At 45.9% G+C, this 14,183-nt stretch overlaps 1 protein-coding gene across 7 annotated transcripts in view; it reads left to right on the top strand.

Annotated features, from left to right (window-relative positions):
- The window catches only part of OSBPL10 (oxysterol binding protein like 10), a 333,676-nt gene that overhangs the window by 247,842 nt on the left and 71,651 nt on the right, over positions 1–14,183 (top strand). For all 7 annotated transcript variants that reach the window (XM_055558423.1, XM_055558427.1, XM_055558426.1 and 4 more), the window contains exons 5-6: positions 1,534–1,744; positions 13,773–13,933. In XM_055558423.1, the coding sequence (XP_055414398.1) occupies positions 1,534–1,744; positions 13,773–13,933 (372 nt within the window). The remainder of the gene's footprint in view (positions 1–1,533; positions 1,745–13,772; positions 13,934–14,183) is intronic.

The following is a 14,183-nucleotide window of genomic DNA, read 5'->3' as shown; positions in this document are numbered from 1 at the left end:
GCGGGCTGCCTTTGCTCCTCCACACATCAGCTCGACTGCTTATTTGCTGGCCATGCAATCATCATCTTGTTTAGCAAGATAAGGTATAAAAACATCACCAGTCAAGTCCTTTTCTAGTTCTCAAATTCCTTTCTCCTAGATTTGTCCAAGGAATCACTGCTTGTCTAGCTTTTGAATTGAAGCCAGGCCACTATGGGGTTAACTGGTTTGTCACAGCGTTAGCTGTGGAGCAGGACTGACTCTCGAACTCCTGGTTTTGCTCCTCCTCTTGGCTCCCTACATATGGTGTTAAGGAAGTTGACGGCTCTCCTAGCATTTTAGGGGCAGAGTGGGTCAGCACTGGTTTTGCTGTGTGTGTGGTCTTACCCCCACAAATGCTAGCCCCAGATTTCACTTTTATTTCCTGAACTTCAAGGAGGACCATCAAGGAGTTAGGGATGGACAGGAGATGAAAGAAAAGCAAGCAATTAACCTTGCTCTGAGACAAAGCCAGGGGTGCCCATTGTCTCGGATAACCTTCCTGTGGTCCAAGGACCTTAAAGTTGATCACAAGACTTATACTTTTAGTATATTTATTTTTACCTTCCAAAGATCTGTAAGAGATACACCTGGATGGCCTGGTGGTCCCCCCTTAAGGTCTAAAGTTCTAAAATTCTCTTGTGTGCAGAGCTGCAGAGGCCAAGTACCTTTGGGTAGATGGACCCAAATGGATTTTATCCCAGGCCTGCAGCATCCCAGGACACATGTGTGCCAAGCATCCTCAGACTGCATCTTCATGCCACCATAGTCTGGGTGGTGATGCCGTCTTGCACCGCAATTTTTTTTTCTTTTAATTAATTTATTTATTTTAATTGGAGGCTAATTACTTTACAATATTGTAGTGGTTTTTGCCATACATTGATATGAATCAGCCATGGGTGTACATGTGTTCCCCATCCTGAACCCCCTCCCACCTCCTTCCCCATCCCATCCCATCCCATCCCATCCCTCAGGGTCATCCCAGTGCTCCGGCCCTGAGCACCCTGTCTCATGCATCAAACCTGGACTGGTGATCTATTTCACACATGGTAATATACATGTTTCAGTGCTATTCTTTCAAATCATCCCACCCTTGCCTCCTCCCACAGAGTCCAAAAGACTGTTCTATACATCTGTGTCTCTTTTGCTGTCTCACATACAGGGTTATCATTACCATTTTTCTAAATTCCATATATATGCGTTAGTATACTATATTAGTATTTTTTTTTCTGGCTTACTTCACTCTGTATAATAGGCTCTGGTTTCATCCACCTCATTAGAACTGATTCAAATGCATTCTTTTTAATAGCTGAGTAATACTCCACTGTGTATATGTGCCACAGCTTTCTTATCCATTCATCTGCATCTGGATGGCATCTAGGCTGCTTCCATGTCCTGGCTATTGTAAACAGTTGCACCGCACTTTGATCCACTCCCATGGCTTAAGCGCTGGCTCCTGGACGGTGGAAGTGAGGCCTTCTGACTCTCACCTCTGGCTGTCTCCCTTTTCCGCAGATGATGACCCAGGTGGAGGGGCAGCAGAAGAACCTGGTGCACGCCATCGAGTCTCTCCCGGGGTCTGGTCCCCTCACCGCCTTGGACCAGGACCTACTGCTCCTGAAAGCTACCTCCGCTGCCACCCTCAGCTGCCTCGGGGAGTGCCTGAGCCTGCTCCAGCAGAGCCTGCACCACGCCGGCCAGTCCAGCCACAGGCCGGGGGCCTCGGGTAAGACCTCCCCGGCGGCGGCGCGCCCCGGTCTGCAAGTGCGCGTCGTCTGCTGTGCGCATGTGCCTGTCTGCCCGCTGTGACCTTCTTCCTTTAAATCGCTCCATCTCGCCTTTTATCCAAGTGCTTCTCCGTTTACCCCTTCTCCACCTCGCTTGGGCTGTCTATATTTTTTTCATTTTGCCCATTAGCAGTGTGCCATGCTGTCAACAATTTAACGTTTTCATGAATACTGTAGAAGTCCTTTGAAACTTGCTAGCACTCAGTTCTCCGTTGCCTTCTGTTTGTGAATCTTGCACTCGGAGCTGTGATTGGTCCGTTGCTCTGCAGCATCTGGTCCGCTCTTTCTAACTGTGCCTGTGGGGCGTGTCCCCCACACCCTCCCATGATGAGCAGCCGCCGTGCCTCCTGCTCTCTACCCCGGCCACCATGCCCTCCTTTTTCCTGTCTCTTCAGGGCCTGGTGTGAGACTTTCTCTGGGATACGTAACAGAAGCATTTCTAGTTGTTTATCAAGAAGTTCGAGATAATAATAAACTCCCTGAAGAGGTGCCAGTCCTTTTGAAGGGAGGTTTCATCGATAAGCAGATAGAAAGATATTAGGGAAGATTAAATTAAATGATAAAGGTGAAAATGGCTTGAGATGGGTCATGTCATAGAGAATTATAAAGTGGTAGAGGAGATGCACTGAAGCTTCACCGAGCTTTGTTGCCCAGGGTTCAGTTAATTAACGAGGAATGAGGCAATTCAGGTGATGGGAAGCCAAGCCAGGTTATGATGAATGGTCTATATTTCACATTTACTCCAGGTCCCCACTGCTCTCCTCTGTCACCAAGGTTAAGGGGTGATGTTGGTTTCCCAGAGGCAGCTGTGGTGGTGGGGGGGGCGGAGTTTCTTCTGTAGTACCCACCGTCATTTACTAAGCTCTGATTCTATCAGTGTCTACCTTTTGCTACCCATTTTATGAAATCTTCACAAAGTGTGTATCATTATGCCCATCATGTGGGTGAGCTGAGGCTCAGAGCAGTTAAATGACCTGCCCGAAGCCACCCTGGTACCGCAGAGCAAGTCCAGGGGTGGGCTCTGCCCACTGTGGCAGGTGCCTGGGGTCCTTTGTTCAAACCAGAAAGGACCACCCAGTAGACTCTGGATTCCCCAGACTGGGGCTGGTCGCATCTTAATTTTCTGACACTGTCATGCTCATATCTTAATTTTCTCAGGGCAGGTATTTGTATTTTTTTCTTTATTGTTTGAGACTTCTAAAAAAGTTACAAGAATAGTATGAAAATTCTCATCAATCTCCAAATTCTCCAAATGCTATTACGATGTTTGCTCCATCTTCTCTGTATGTGTAAGTCTATTGTAATATTCTAGCCACTAAAGAGTAAGTTGCCGACAATATGTATCTTTACTTTCCTATACCTCAGTGTGAATTTCCTTAAAAAAAGGGGCACTCTTCTCTGTAATAACAGTACAATGGTCCAAATTGAGAAATTAACATAAATACAATCCTCTTCCTAATTTGCAGACCTTACTAAATTTTTTTTAAAATTGTATTTGTTTATATTTTTGGCTACACTGAGTCTTCGTTGCTACATGTGGGTTTTTTCTAGTGATGAGCAGGGGTTACTCTCTAGTTGCAGTGCCTGGGCTTCTCATTGCGGGGGCTTCTCTTGTTGTGGAGAACAGGCTCTAGGGCACACGGGCTTCGGTAGTTGCAGCTCTTGAGCTCTGTAGAGTGTGGGCTCGGTAGGTGCTGCATGGACTTCGTTGCCCCGTGGCATTGTCGCCTTCCCTGACCAAGGACTGAACCCATGTCCCCTGTGTTGGCAGGCAGATTCTTAATCACTGACCACTAGGGAAGTCCCGACTTTACTGAAGTTTCCCTATGACTCTACCAGTGTTTTCTGTAACGAAAGAAAAAACATTCAGGTGCCGGATCTCGGCTTGGAGAGGCATGTGTGTCCAGGTGCAGAGTGAAGGCACTCCTTGTGCTTCTTCTCCTTGCTTTTTCCTTCTTTACTTGAAAATTGAGACTCCCTGACTTTCCCTGGTCTGGTTTGAGCCTCAGTGACTGCTTTAGGCATTGGTCACAACTCAGCATTAGACTGGGTGCTTCTCAAAGCTCCTAGAATTCTTCTTGCGCCAGAACCTGCGTCTAGGCTCTGCGAACAAATGGGCTCATTCCAAGAAGGAGTGGCTAAGAAACTTGAACCATTTTCTTGTGCCTGAAATTCATGCCTTACCTTTTTCTTCAGGGTGACTTTCTAGTAAATTTCGAATTTTTGTTCCAGATTTTCATTCTTTCTCTGGGGTTTTTAAGGGCTGGAAGGACAAAGCTTGAGGTCGAATTTCAGATGTGGTGAGAGGTTGAAATGGGGACTGTCTGTGGGGGACGCTGGAGACCACGCAATGTCCTGGACAGTGCCCCACCCTGCTGCCTCCTGGGGGGAGTGGTCGTCCTGTCCCTTCCCGGACCTGACTCCGTTGTCCATCCACCCTTCCTTTTAGCCATTTTTACCGGGGAACTTGGCTGAAGGTTGGAGAGTAGAGCATGAAGCATCATAAAGGTTATTCTGTTTCTTTGTCTTCCTAACCCTTTCCAAAGTTACATTCCATATAACACAGCCCTTTGCATTTTAAAACATTCTGCACATGTCTTTTAAATCTGTGCCAGCACATTTAGGGGAAAAAAGGTGGAATTACATCCTCATCCAAAGCATCATAGTTGCCTGCAGTTAAAACAGAATTCCAGGATCTCAAGCTAATGGAATGGAAGAACCTGGCGACCCCAGGAGTGTCATCTCAAAATGCATTTGTTAAGAACCTCAGGGTTCTTTGGGTTGATAGGGACTGTAGCAGCCTGACTCCTGCTGATAAAAACTTAATGGTTATATCCAAGGAGTGCCAGACTGGGTTGATGGAAATAAAATTCTCATTAAAGCGAACCTCTATCAGGCTTTCCTCCAGAGCAGTGGTCCCCAGCCTTTTGGGCACCAGGAACCGGCTTTGTGAAAGACACTTTTTCCATGGACCGGAAGTTGGGGGATGGTTTCCGGATGATTCAAGCAAATTCATTTATTGCTCACTTTATTTCTAATCTAATGCCATGGCTGATCTGACAGGAGGTACCAGTCTGTGGCCCAGAGGTTGGGGACCCCTGCTCTAGAGTTTCAAGGGGTAGGGGGTGAGGGGTGGGGCGCAGATCGTGCAGCACAGCCAATATCTGTAGGCACTGTTCATGAAATCTCTTTGCTTTCTGATCCCTTCTGCACTGATTTTTTTTTTTTTCCCTTCTGCCCCTCTTTGGAATCAAAACCAATCTGTGATCTCTCAGCATCTTCTGTAGCTTCTCGTCGCATCTTCTGGGGAACCTGGCGGCTCTAGAGCCTTTGTCTGCAGATGTTGCTCCCTGACCTCAATTTCATTTCAAACAGAGTGACTGGACCAAGGTGGAGAATTACTTGAGCTCTCCTCTGTGCCCACCTACACATTTCAGGCTTGGGTCCTGTCTCCGATGTTACCTCTGAGATAATTCAGGGCTGAAATGCTTCATCTAACTTCTGTTTATGGAGAGGTTTGTAGCTAAAATTTATAAAGGAACGTAGCTTCTTGGTCCAGGCTTATGTTCCCCGGTTCTCCTCTGTCCTGGTGACTGAATCTTCTCCAGCATTTTTATAGAGGCAGATGCGTGATGGGATGGGGCAGGTGGGCATCTGGTTTCCCGAGTCCAGATATGTGCCTCTGATTTTCCATGGTGTGACAAGTCAGGGCTGCACCAGAGCTGGAGATGGCTGGGCTGCTTGGGAGTCTGTGCTGGAGGGGGATTCCAGACCTTAAAGTGGTCTAGAGGGGCAGAGCAGTCTGCTGCCGTGCTTCTGGGGAGTTCCTCACCTGATCAGGGAACAGGATTCAAAGGCAGCACAGACACCTGTGATCAGACCAGCATGTTCTAATGCACTGTGAGATCTGGCTACCACCTTATGGTGGGTGCAGGACATGCTGGGAGAGAACGCTGGGGTTAGAGCTGCTGGAGTGGGGTGGCAGAGGAATCCGCATGGATAATGCTCGTGCCCTTGGACATGAATCAGGGCTAGAGACCAAGACACATGTGATTGAAGAGAGGGGAACTGGAGCAGAATTTAATATGCACTTCTTAACTTGCCCTTCCAGTAACTTTTTCATTCTCTTTTAAGAGTTATAAGGATTGTCGGTTAATAAGCCAGTTGCATTGGTTCCTGCTATTTGGGGGTTTTGGCCAAAAGGGTCAAATAGATGAGACTTTTTTCTTTTGGCCATACCATACAGCATGTGGGATCCAGTTCCCTCATCAGGGATTGAATTCAGGCCTCCTGTATTGGAAGTGTGGAGTCTTAACCACTGGACCATCAGGAAAGTCCTGGTGAGGCTATTGTAGGGTCTGTTCTGGGCTTTTCCCACTTGTTGACTTCTTCCTTCTGTTCTGTTTCACTTTTTCCCAGAAACATCTTCAGATTCTCAACTTTGATCCCTTTTCCCCACTCAGACCCCTTTTTTCCCTCTGCCCCTACAATGTCTATCTTTTCTCTTTCTCTATCTATCCTTCTTTCCTGACACCCAATGCTTTGGTGGCAGTGCATCCCATTTAAGTCACCTTCCCTTATTTTGTGATTAAAAGTCAAGATAAAAATGTGATGATCCCTTCAGTAAGCAGCATATTGGGAAATACTACCATTGCAGAATATTTCAGATGGGTAGTTTTATTTATTTATTTTTTTTACAGCGGTCAAAACAGATTGATTGGCATTTCCTCCATAAAGAAAGCCATCAGATCCTACCATCCCAGCTTTTCATCATAAATACACCCTATGTTTTCCCCCACGCTTGTAAATGTCCGTCTTATTTGGGGAAAGCCCTCTCAGATTGACTGCACCCCAGAGGCGGGAGTTCACTGTGTTACAGGAACGGTGGGGGGCCTTCCAGTGCCTCCCCTGTCACTGGCCTCTGTCTGGGCAGAGGCATCACAGCACTGGTGTGGGTACTGCAGCCTCCAGCGCTCCAGCAAGGGGTAAGCTGAGGCCAAGCGCAGAGTCAGACAGTCCCACAGTCAAAGCTTTAAGCCCATGGTTAAATCTTCTGTAGCTTTCTTTCTGCTTCTGGTCCCCCCTCCGTCCTTTGTCTTGGGTTTCTTGTGTCTACTGAGGCGTGTTGTGTGAGGAGCTGCAGGCATGCGTCACAACCTGGGGTAAAGCGCTGGTGTGCACAGTGGTGGACACCTGCCCCATTGCCTTCCTCCTCTCTCCCATTGGATCATCTCTGATGGTCCGCCACTCAGGAGCTTTAAGGTGGACTGGAAAGTGAAAGATAATTGACATACACCCAGTAGGCTATGGTCAGCAGCCACGTGGTAATGTTAGATCCTGGTTTTCTTTGCATTTGTACTTGCTGGTATGTCTGTGATCATCTTTCTATCATAGACCTTCTGAGTCACTTTCTATAGGTTTTCTCACCTGTCCAACACATCCGTAGTAAAACACAGCATGAGCCTCTGTGCCACTAAGAAAAAGGTGCCAGTTAATCTATGACACATCGTTGAGCATAAGATGGACTCTGACTTCAGAGATGTTAAAATGTGGAAAGTGGTGTGTCTTCGGATTAATGAAATCTGGTTTAGACTTGTGTTTTGTTTTATGACACAACCTTGAGAAATTATCTTTCAAACACATCATGCAGCCAGTTATTTTTTTTCCTTACACTGATGCTTGTTTTTCTGTTAGTCTCCATTACGCTTTTTGTTTCTGTGTTCCTATGCTGCTTTTCTTGTTTCCTCTCATTTTGCTACACAGGTTGTGTTTCCTTTTCTTTAGTGTTTTGGGGGAAAATATGTATATAAATTATAGTAGTGGTTACGCTGCAGTCTTCGTAAAGATTCATTGACTTGTGTTATTGTAATTGTCAAAATCAAGAATGACACATTGTGTAGAGTGATGAAGACTCAGAATACTTTAATTTCCTTTTTTTCTCGGTAGACTTCCCGATTTTTGATTAAAATATAATGGAGATATTATCAATATTTTAATATTAATTTAATACTTAATAATGTGTAATAATGATTCAGATCAGATCAGTCGCTCAGTCATGTCCTACTCTTTGCGACCCCATGAATCGCAGCACGCCAGGCCTCCCTGTCCATCACCAACTCCCGGAGTTCACTCAGACTCATGTCCATCGAGTCAGTGATGCCATCCAGCCACCTCATCCTCTGTTGTCCCCTTCTCCTCTTGCCCCCAATCCCTCCCAGCATCAGAGTCTTTTCCAATGAGTCAACTCTTCACATGAGGTGGCCAAAGTACTGGAGTTTCAGCTTTAGCATCATTCCTTCCAAAGAAATCCCAGGGCTGATCTCCTTCAGAATGGACTGGTTGGATCTCCTTGCCGTCCAAGGGACTCTCAAGAGTCTTCTCCAACACCACAGTTCAAAAGCATCAATTCTCTGGCGCTCAGCCTTCTTCACAGTCCAACTCTCACATCCATACATGACCACAGGAAAAACCATAGCCTTGACTAGCCTTGTTGGCAAAGTAATGTCTCTGCTTTTGAATATGCTCTCTAGGTTGGGCATAACTTTCCTTCCAAGGAGTAAGTGTCTTTTAATTTCATGGCTGCAGTCACCATCTGCCGTGATTTTGGAGTCCCGAAAAATAAAGTCTGACACTGTTTCCCCATCTATTTCCCATGAAGTGGTGGGACCAGATGCCATGATCTTCTTTTTCTGAATGTTGAGGTTTAAGCCAACTTTTTCACTCGCCACTTTCACTTTCATCAAGAGGCTTTTGAGTTCCTCTTCACTTTCTGCCATAAGGGTGGTGTCATCTGCATATCTGAGGTTATTGATATTTCTCCCAGCAATCTTGATTCCAGCTTGTGTTTCTTCCAGTCCAGCATTTCTCATGATATACTCTGCATATAAGTTAAATAAGCAGGGTGACAATATACAGCCTTGACATACTCCTTTTCCTGTTTGGAACCAGTCTGTTGTTCCATGTCTAGTTCTAACTGTTGCTTCCTGACAAATCTCTTTAAAAGAATTTTGACTTAATAGTCAGTGGTGTTTCATGTTTTCAAGAAGTATTTAAATTCAGTTCCAGGGCTAGGACGGGGTGTGATGAGTGGAACAGCTACTGTGAGCACAAATTTAACGGTACCAAAGTCATTGAGATAAATGATGTTTTAATGCAATATCTTTAAACCAAAATTAATGCAAAAAAATCCAGGATGAACAAAATATCAAAATCTTAAAGACAGGACTTGACTGGGAGAGGCAACTTTAAGAGTCCTTTAAGACATTTTTTTGTTTTGACACTAATTTTGATTTAAACAATATTGCATGAATGTGACATTTATCTTGATGACTGAGTGTCTTGGTGCCTGTTTAAATTTTACCCAGAGGCAAGTGCCTTTTCCCTCCCGAGCCCCAGCCCTGCTCAGCCTTGCGTTCAGCTGGGTTCATCGCTCACTGCCGCTCCTTTTCACGCAGCTTCTCTGGTCTTGAGTTCTTTATCCTGGTGCTTTTCTTCATGTCGTGGGATATGTCCTCAGGTCATTTTTTCCCCAGAAAGTGGGATATTTTCTGAGTCCCTGCAGTGGTACTCAGAAGGCATAGAGGGTAGAGTTTGAGAGTCTGGGCTCTGGGCACAGGTGGCCTGGGTGTTCATCTGCTATTTACCCCTGACACTTACTGGCTCTGCGTGCCTTTTTGTTTATCTGTCAAGAGGTAGGTCCTAGGACTTACCTTATGGGTCGTCATTAGAATTAGATGAGTTAACACACAAAAATTCCACATGATAGGGACTTGCCTGGTGGTCCAGTGGTTAAGACTCTTTGTTACCAGTGCGGGGGCCCAGGTTTGATCCCTGATTGGGGAACTAGATTCAGTATGCTGCAACTGGGAGTTTGCAAGCCACAAGTAAAGATGCTGCAAATAAAAAAGGAAGAAGATCCTGCATGCCACAAATAAGACCTGGCCCAGGCAAATAAATAAATATTAAATAATAATTAAAAAAAATTTTTTTTGCATAGTAGTCCTTGGCACCTAGCAAGAGCTCAACAAGTGCTGACTGTTTTCAGCAGAGGAAAGATAATTTGTTCGAAGACAAGCATTATCTTTCCAGCCTCGCACCCACCCAGAAATATGTAGATATTCATTTACATTCTTCTCTTCATCTGTCATCTTTTGGCATTTAGCTTTGTGGCAAAAGCCAAGACTAGCTTGATTTTTTCCCCTTTTAAGGCAAGTCTAACTGTTTTGCCTAAATGAATGGAAAATTTTTCCTCTTGATTTTTTTTTTAATTAAAAAGTGTTGCCAAACTTCATGAGCCAGGCATTCATTAAACTCTTCTATTTTTGTGTGTGTTTGACATTTCAGTAAGAAAAAAACCTAAGAAAATATTGAAAGCTGTGTCTAGATATTAGTTTTCTGATTGGTTTTGCTGGACTGTGGTGGGCTGTTTTCACAGGACCCATAACCCACTCTTCAGCTCCGGCTGTGTTTTTCTGTTATTGTTTATTGTTTTTTTTCAATTTGTCCCAGTGATCTCTTTCAACTTAAAGGTCTCTGCTGTGTATCTTCTGTCTTTAAACAATTTTTATTATTTATTTTTGTCTGCACTGGTCTTCGTCGCTGTGCACGGGCTTTCTCTAGTTGCGGTGAGTGGGGCTGGTCTCTAGCTGTGGTTTGCGGGCTTCTCACGGTGGCGGCGTCTCCTGTTGCAGAGCACAGGCTCTAGGGCACTGGCTCAGTAGTTGCGGTGCGTGGTCTTAGTTGCTCCATGGCATGTGGCATCTTCCTGGACTAGGGATCGAACACATGACCCCTACGTTGGTAGATGGCTTCTTAATCTCTGGACCACCAGGGAAGCCCTGAATCTTCTGTCTTATTGCTGACCCTTGTGCCCTTGGCAGCTGCTCACTAGTAGAACTTCATCTTGACACACTACTTACTTGACTTTCTACAGTGTTGATTCAGTCTTAACCTTGTTTCAATACTGAAACCTTGTTTCAGTATTAACCTTAATTCTGCTAATTAAGCCCAAAGTATGGCTTCATTTCCTCATAATAATTCCTTCCTGCCTCCATCTCTTTCTTCACCTCCTGGCTCTGTGTTCTTGTTTCATAGTGGTTACTTTATTTTGTATTGTTTCAAGGATACACCTCTCCTGATGTTTTCTCTGACACCTTACCATTAGAGTAAATTTCAGAGATATATTGTTCCTCTCAGCCTTCTGAGTATCCTTCTCAGAATACTGTTTCTTTTCTCAAGCACTGTAGAGTCCTTTAAAAACAACAACAACAAAAAAAAAAACAGTGGAAATTTTAGAATTAGCCAGCTGCACTCAGTTTAGATGATCCCAATTTTATTGGCAGCATCCGAAGCATCATAGTCAGGAGCCAATTGGACATATGCCTTCTTCCCTCCCTCAGGCCTGATGAGGGTGTTGGCCTTGGCCATGTTGATGTCACAGGGCGTCTTCACAGCCTGTTTACTCTGGTCCTGGTTGGCCTTGACATCCACAGTGAACACCAGCTGTGTTGTGTCTTCTGACGTCTTCGTGGCTGACTTGCTGGTTGAGGGGACTTGATGGCATAGTGGCCTATGTTTCTCCCAGGGGCACTCTTCTGGGGATATTTGGGCTCCCTCCTGAGCCACAGTGTTTTGGGCCACTGGAAGATGAGTAATGTATGGATCTTCTTTTTTCATTTTATGGCCGTGGATGCCTTTCAACGCTGCTTCCTTGGCCTTCAAGCCTTTGCTTTGGCTTCCGCTTTGGGAAGGGCTGGGGCTGAGAGGAAGAAGGAAATGAGGGTGCAGCGGCCCCCACTACCCATCTTCAGTGCAGAATTGATCAATTTATACAGCCTTTATCATTCACTCTGTTAGAATCTCCCCCCTGTATCCTCACACAACGTAGGCCTATCCGGAGTCTGGATGGGCCTGTGACTGGGGATCAGAGCAGCTGGACTGGTTGGTCTGAGGTGGGCTTCTGTCCTGTCCTCACTCACTGGGCTTTAATGCTCGGAATCTGTAGAATGTACAAAAAACTACATTTCCCAGCATGCATTGCCACCTCCCTTCCTGTCCTGGTCTTTGCTGAGTTTTTAGGGAGAAGAGGAAGGCAGACTGTAAACGAATGAACAGAGTGAGCTCAGTTCAGTTGCTCGGTCGTGTCCAACTCTTTGTGACCCCATGGACTGCAGCATGCCTGTCCATTGCCTGGAGCTTGCTCAAACTCATGTCCATCGAGTTGGTGATGCCATCCAACCATCTCATCCTCTGTTGTCTCCTTCTCCTCCTGCCTTCAATCTTTCCCAGCTTCAGAGTCTTTTCCAAGGAGTCAGTTTTTTGCATCAGGTGGCCAAAGGATTGGAGAGTGAGTTCAGATAGCAATGAGAGCCAGAAAACAGGAAAACAACTATTGGGATGGAGGGGAGCCTGTGGCGTGCTGCCTTGGCCAGCATGGTCCTGGGCAGGGGGCCTCTCTGAGTGAGTGATGGTTGAGTTGATCCCTGGATTTATGTGGGAGACCTCTTCCACCAGGTAGATGAATGAAGGATGTCAGTCTTAGCAGGGAAATAGTGCCCACCAAGACTCTCATGACTTTGAAGAGCTTGAAAAAACATAGCCTTGCTTGGGCATTGTGAGCAGCAGGGGGAGAAGAGCAGATGATGGGCAGCGTCTGAGCACTGAAGGGTGACTGAGTTCTCATTCATGTGAGGCAGTCTGCATGAGCCAGCCTTCCCTTACTCACTCACTCCTGCTCTCAGGCTAAGGACAGAATCCCCAGGTTCATCTGAGTGAGGCCAGTTCTTTTTCTAATGGCAGGACTGTGGTTGGGTATAGAAATCTGCCTCCAGTTACTTCCTGTCCCCTTAGGAAGCATATACAAGTATTCTACAGTAACCCATGACTCTTAGAAAGGTCGGGGATGCCCCGGTGGCTCAGTGCTTAGGGAACCCGCCTGCCAGTGCAGGAGCCACAGGAAACCCGGGTTCCATCCCTGGGTCAGGAAAACCCCCTGGAGGAGGGTGTGGCAACCCACTCCAGTATTCTTGCCTGGAGAATCCCAGGGACAGAGGAGCCTGGCAGTCTACAGTCCGTGGGGTCGCAAAGAGGCACAACTGAGCATGCACGCTCACAAAGGTTAGTATTAGAGTTAGAAAGGTTTTCTTGTTGTTCTCAAGGATCCAGGGAAGATTAGATAAATGCTTTATAGAGAATGCCCTGGCAGTCCAGTGGTTAGGACTCTTGATTCTGCTGCTGGAGGCCTGGGTTCAATCCCTGATAATGGCACTAAGATCCTGCCAGCCACGTGGCATGGCCAAATAAATATAGAAAGAAAATGAACATTTTATAAACACCAATCTGGTAACCCCAAAAGTGTTTTTTGCTATAATGGCATGACCACATCTGTCTTCAGTGATGTGGCTTCTTGACTTCGGCCATGCTGGCTGCGGGCTTGTGACGTCATCACACTGCAGATATCTTTTCTCAGCTCTGGTCATCAGATTGCACTCAAACTGCATTTTAAGCAGCCTGTGTCTGATGAAATTCTACGTTGTTTTTATTTTTTGCCCATGTTGTGCGGGATCTTTCCTGACCAGGGATTGAACTTATGCCCCCTGCTTTGGGAACTACGGGACCACCAGGGGAGTCCTCGACTTTTGTTTTTTTATTGTAAATATTTTAAAGTATTTTTAAACAGATCAAAAAATAATAATAAAAACACCCTTAAAAATGTGGCAAACTTGTTTTTGTCCAAGAATAGGGAGAGACACAGCCTATGGTGATTCTTATATGGCCATTATGCAGAGACCCGTTTATGAATAGATGATCTGAATCTACACTTCAGTCCACTGAATCAACTGAAATCCACCGCTGTCCACTTAAAGCTGGGCCCACTTCATGTTGGGCTTCTTATCTAGTGTGATTCCTCTTGAGCTCTAAATGTTGGATTTGGAAAATGCTTGGCATCATCCTTGGTCTTTATTTCAGAAAGCATCCTGGGATGGCACGGGCCCAAGTCGCACTCCACAGAGCAGCTGAAAAATGGGACACTTGGCTCCTTGCCCTCAGCCAGCGCCAGCATCACCTGGGCCATTTTACCCAACTCCACGGAGGACGAGCAAGCCTTCCCGCCAGAGCCAGAGCCAGAGGTGAGCCGCCTGTCCTCTCTAGCGCTGCATATGGCTTCTGTTAGTGCTTGCTGGGAAAGAGTAATTATATTTGTAACTTGCTCATCTCAGGATTTTAAGAGGAGACCAGTGATAAAATGGAAGCATCCCTTGGGGAGACAAAATCACCCCCGAGCATGCCTGTTCCTCCTGCCTGGCAGCTGCCGTGGGCAAATTATGATGCAACCGATGAGGAATCTCCTATTTTCATTGAAATGGAAGTTATTTTCAT

This window comes from Bubalus kerabau, chromosome 20, assembly GCF_029407905.1.
Source record: "Bubalus kerabau isolate K-KA32 ecotype Philippines breed swamp buffalo chromosome 20, PCC_UOA_SB_1v2, whole genome shotgun sequence".
Lineage (NCBI taxonomy): Eukaryota > Metazoa > Chordata > Mammalia > Artiodactyla > Bovidae > Bubalus > Bubalus kerabau.
Note: the sequence above shows the minus strand (reverse complement) of the source record. Positions and strands in the feature narration are given on the sequence as shown.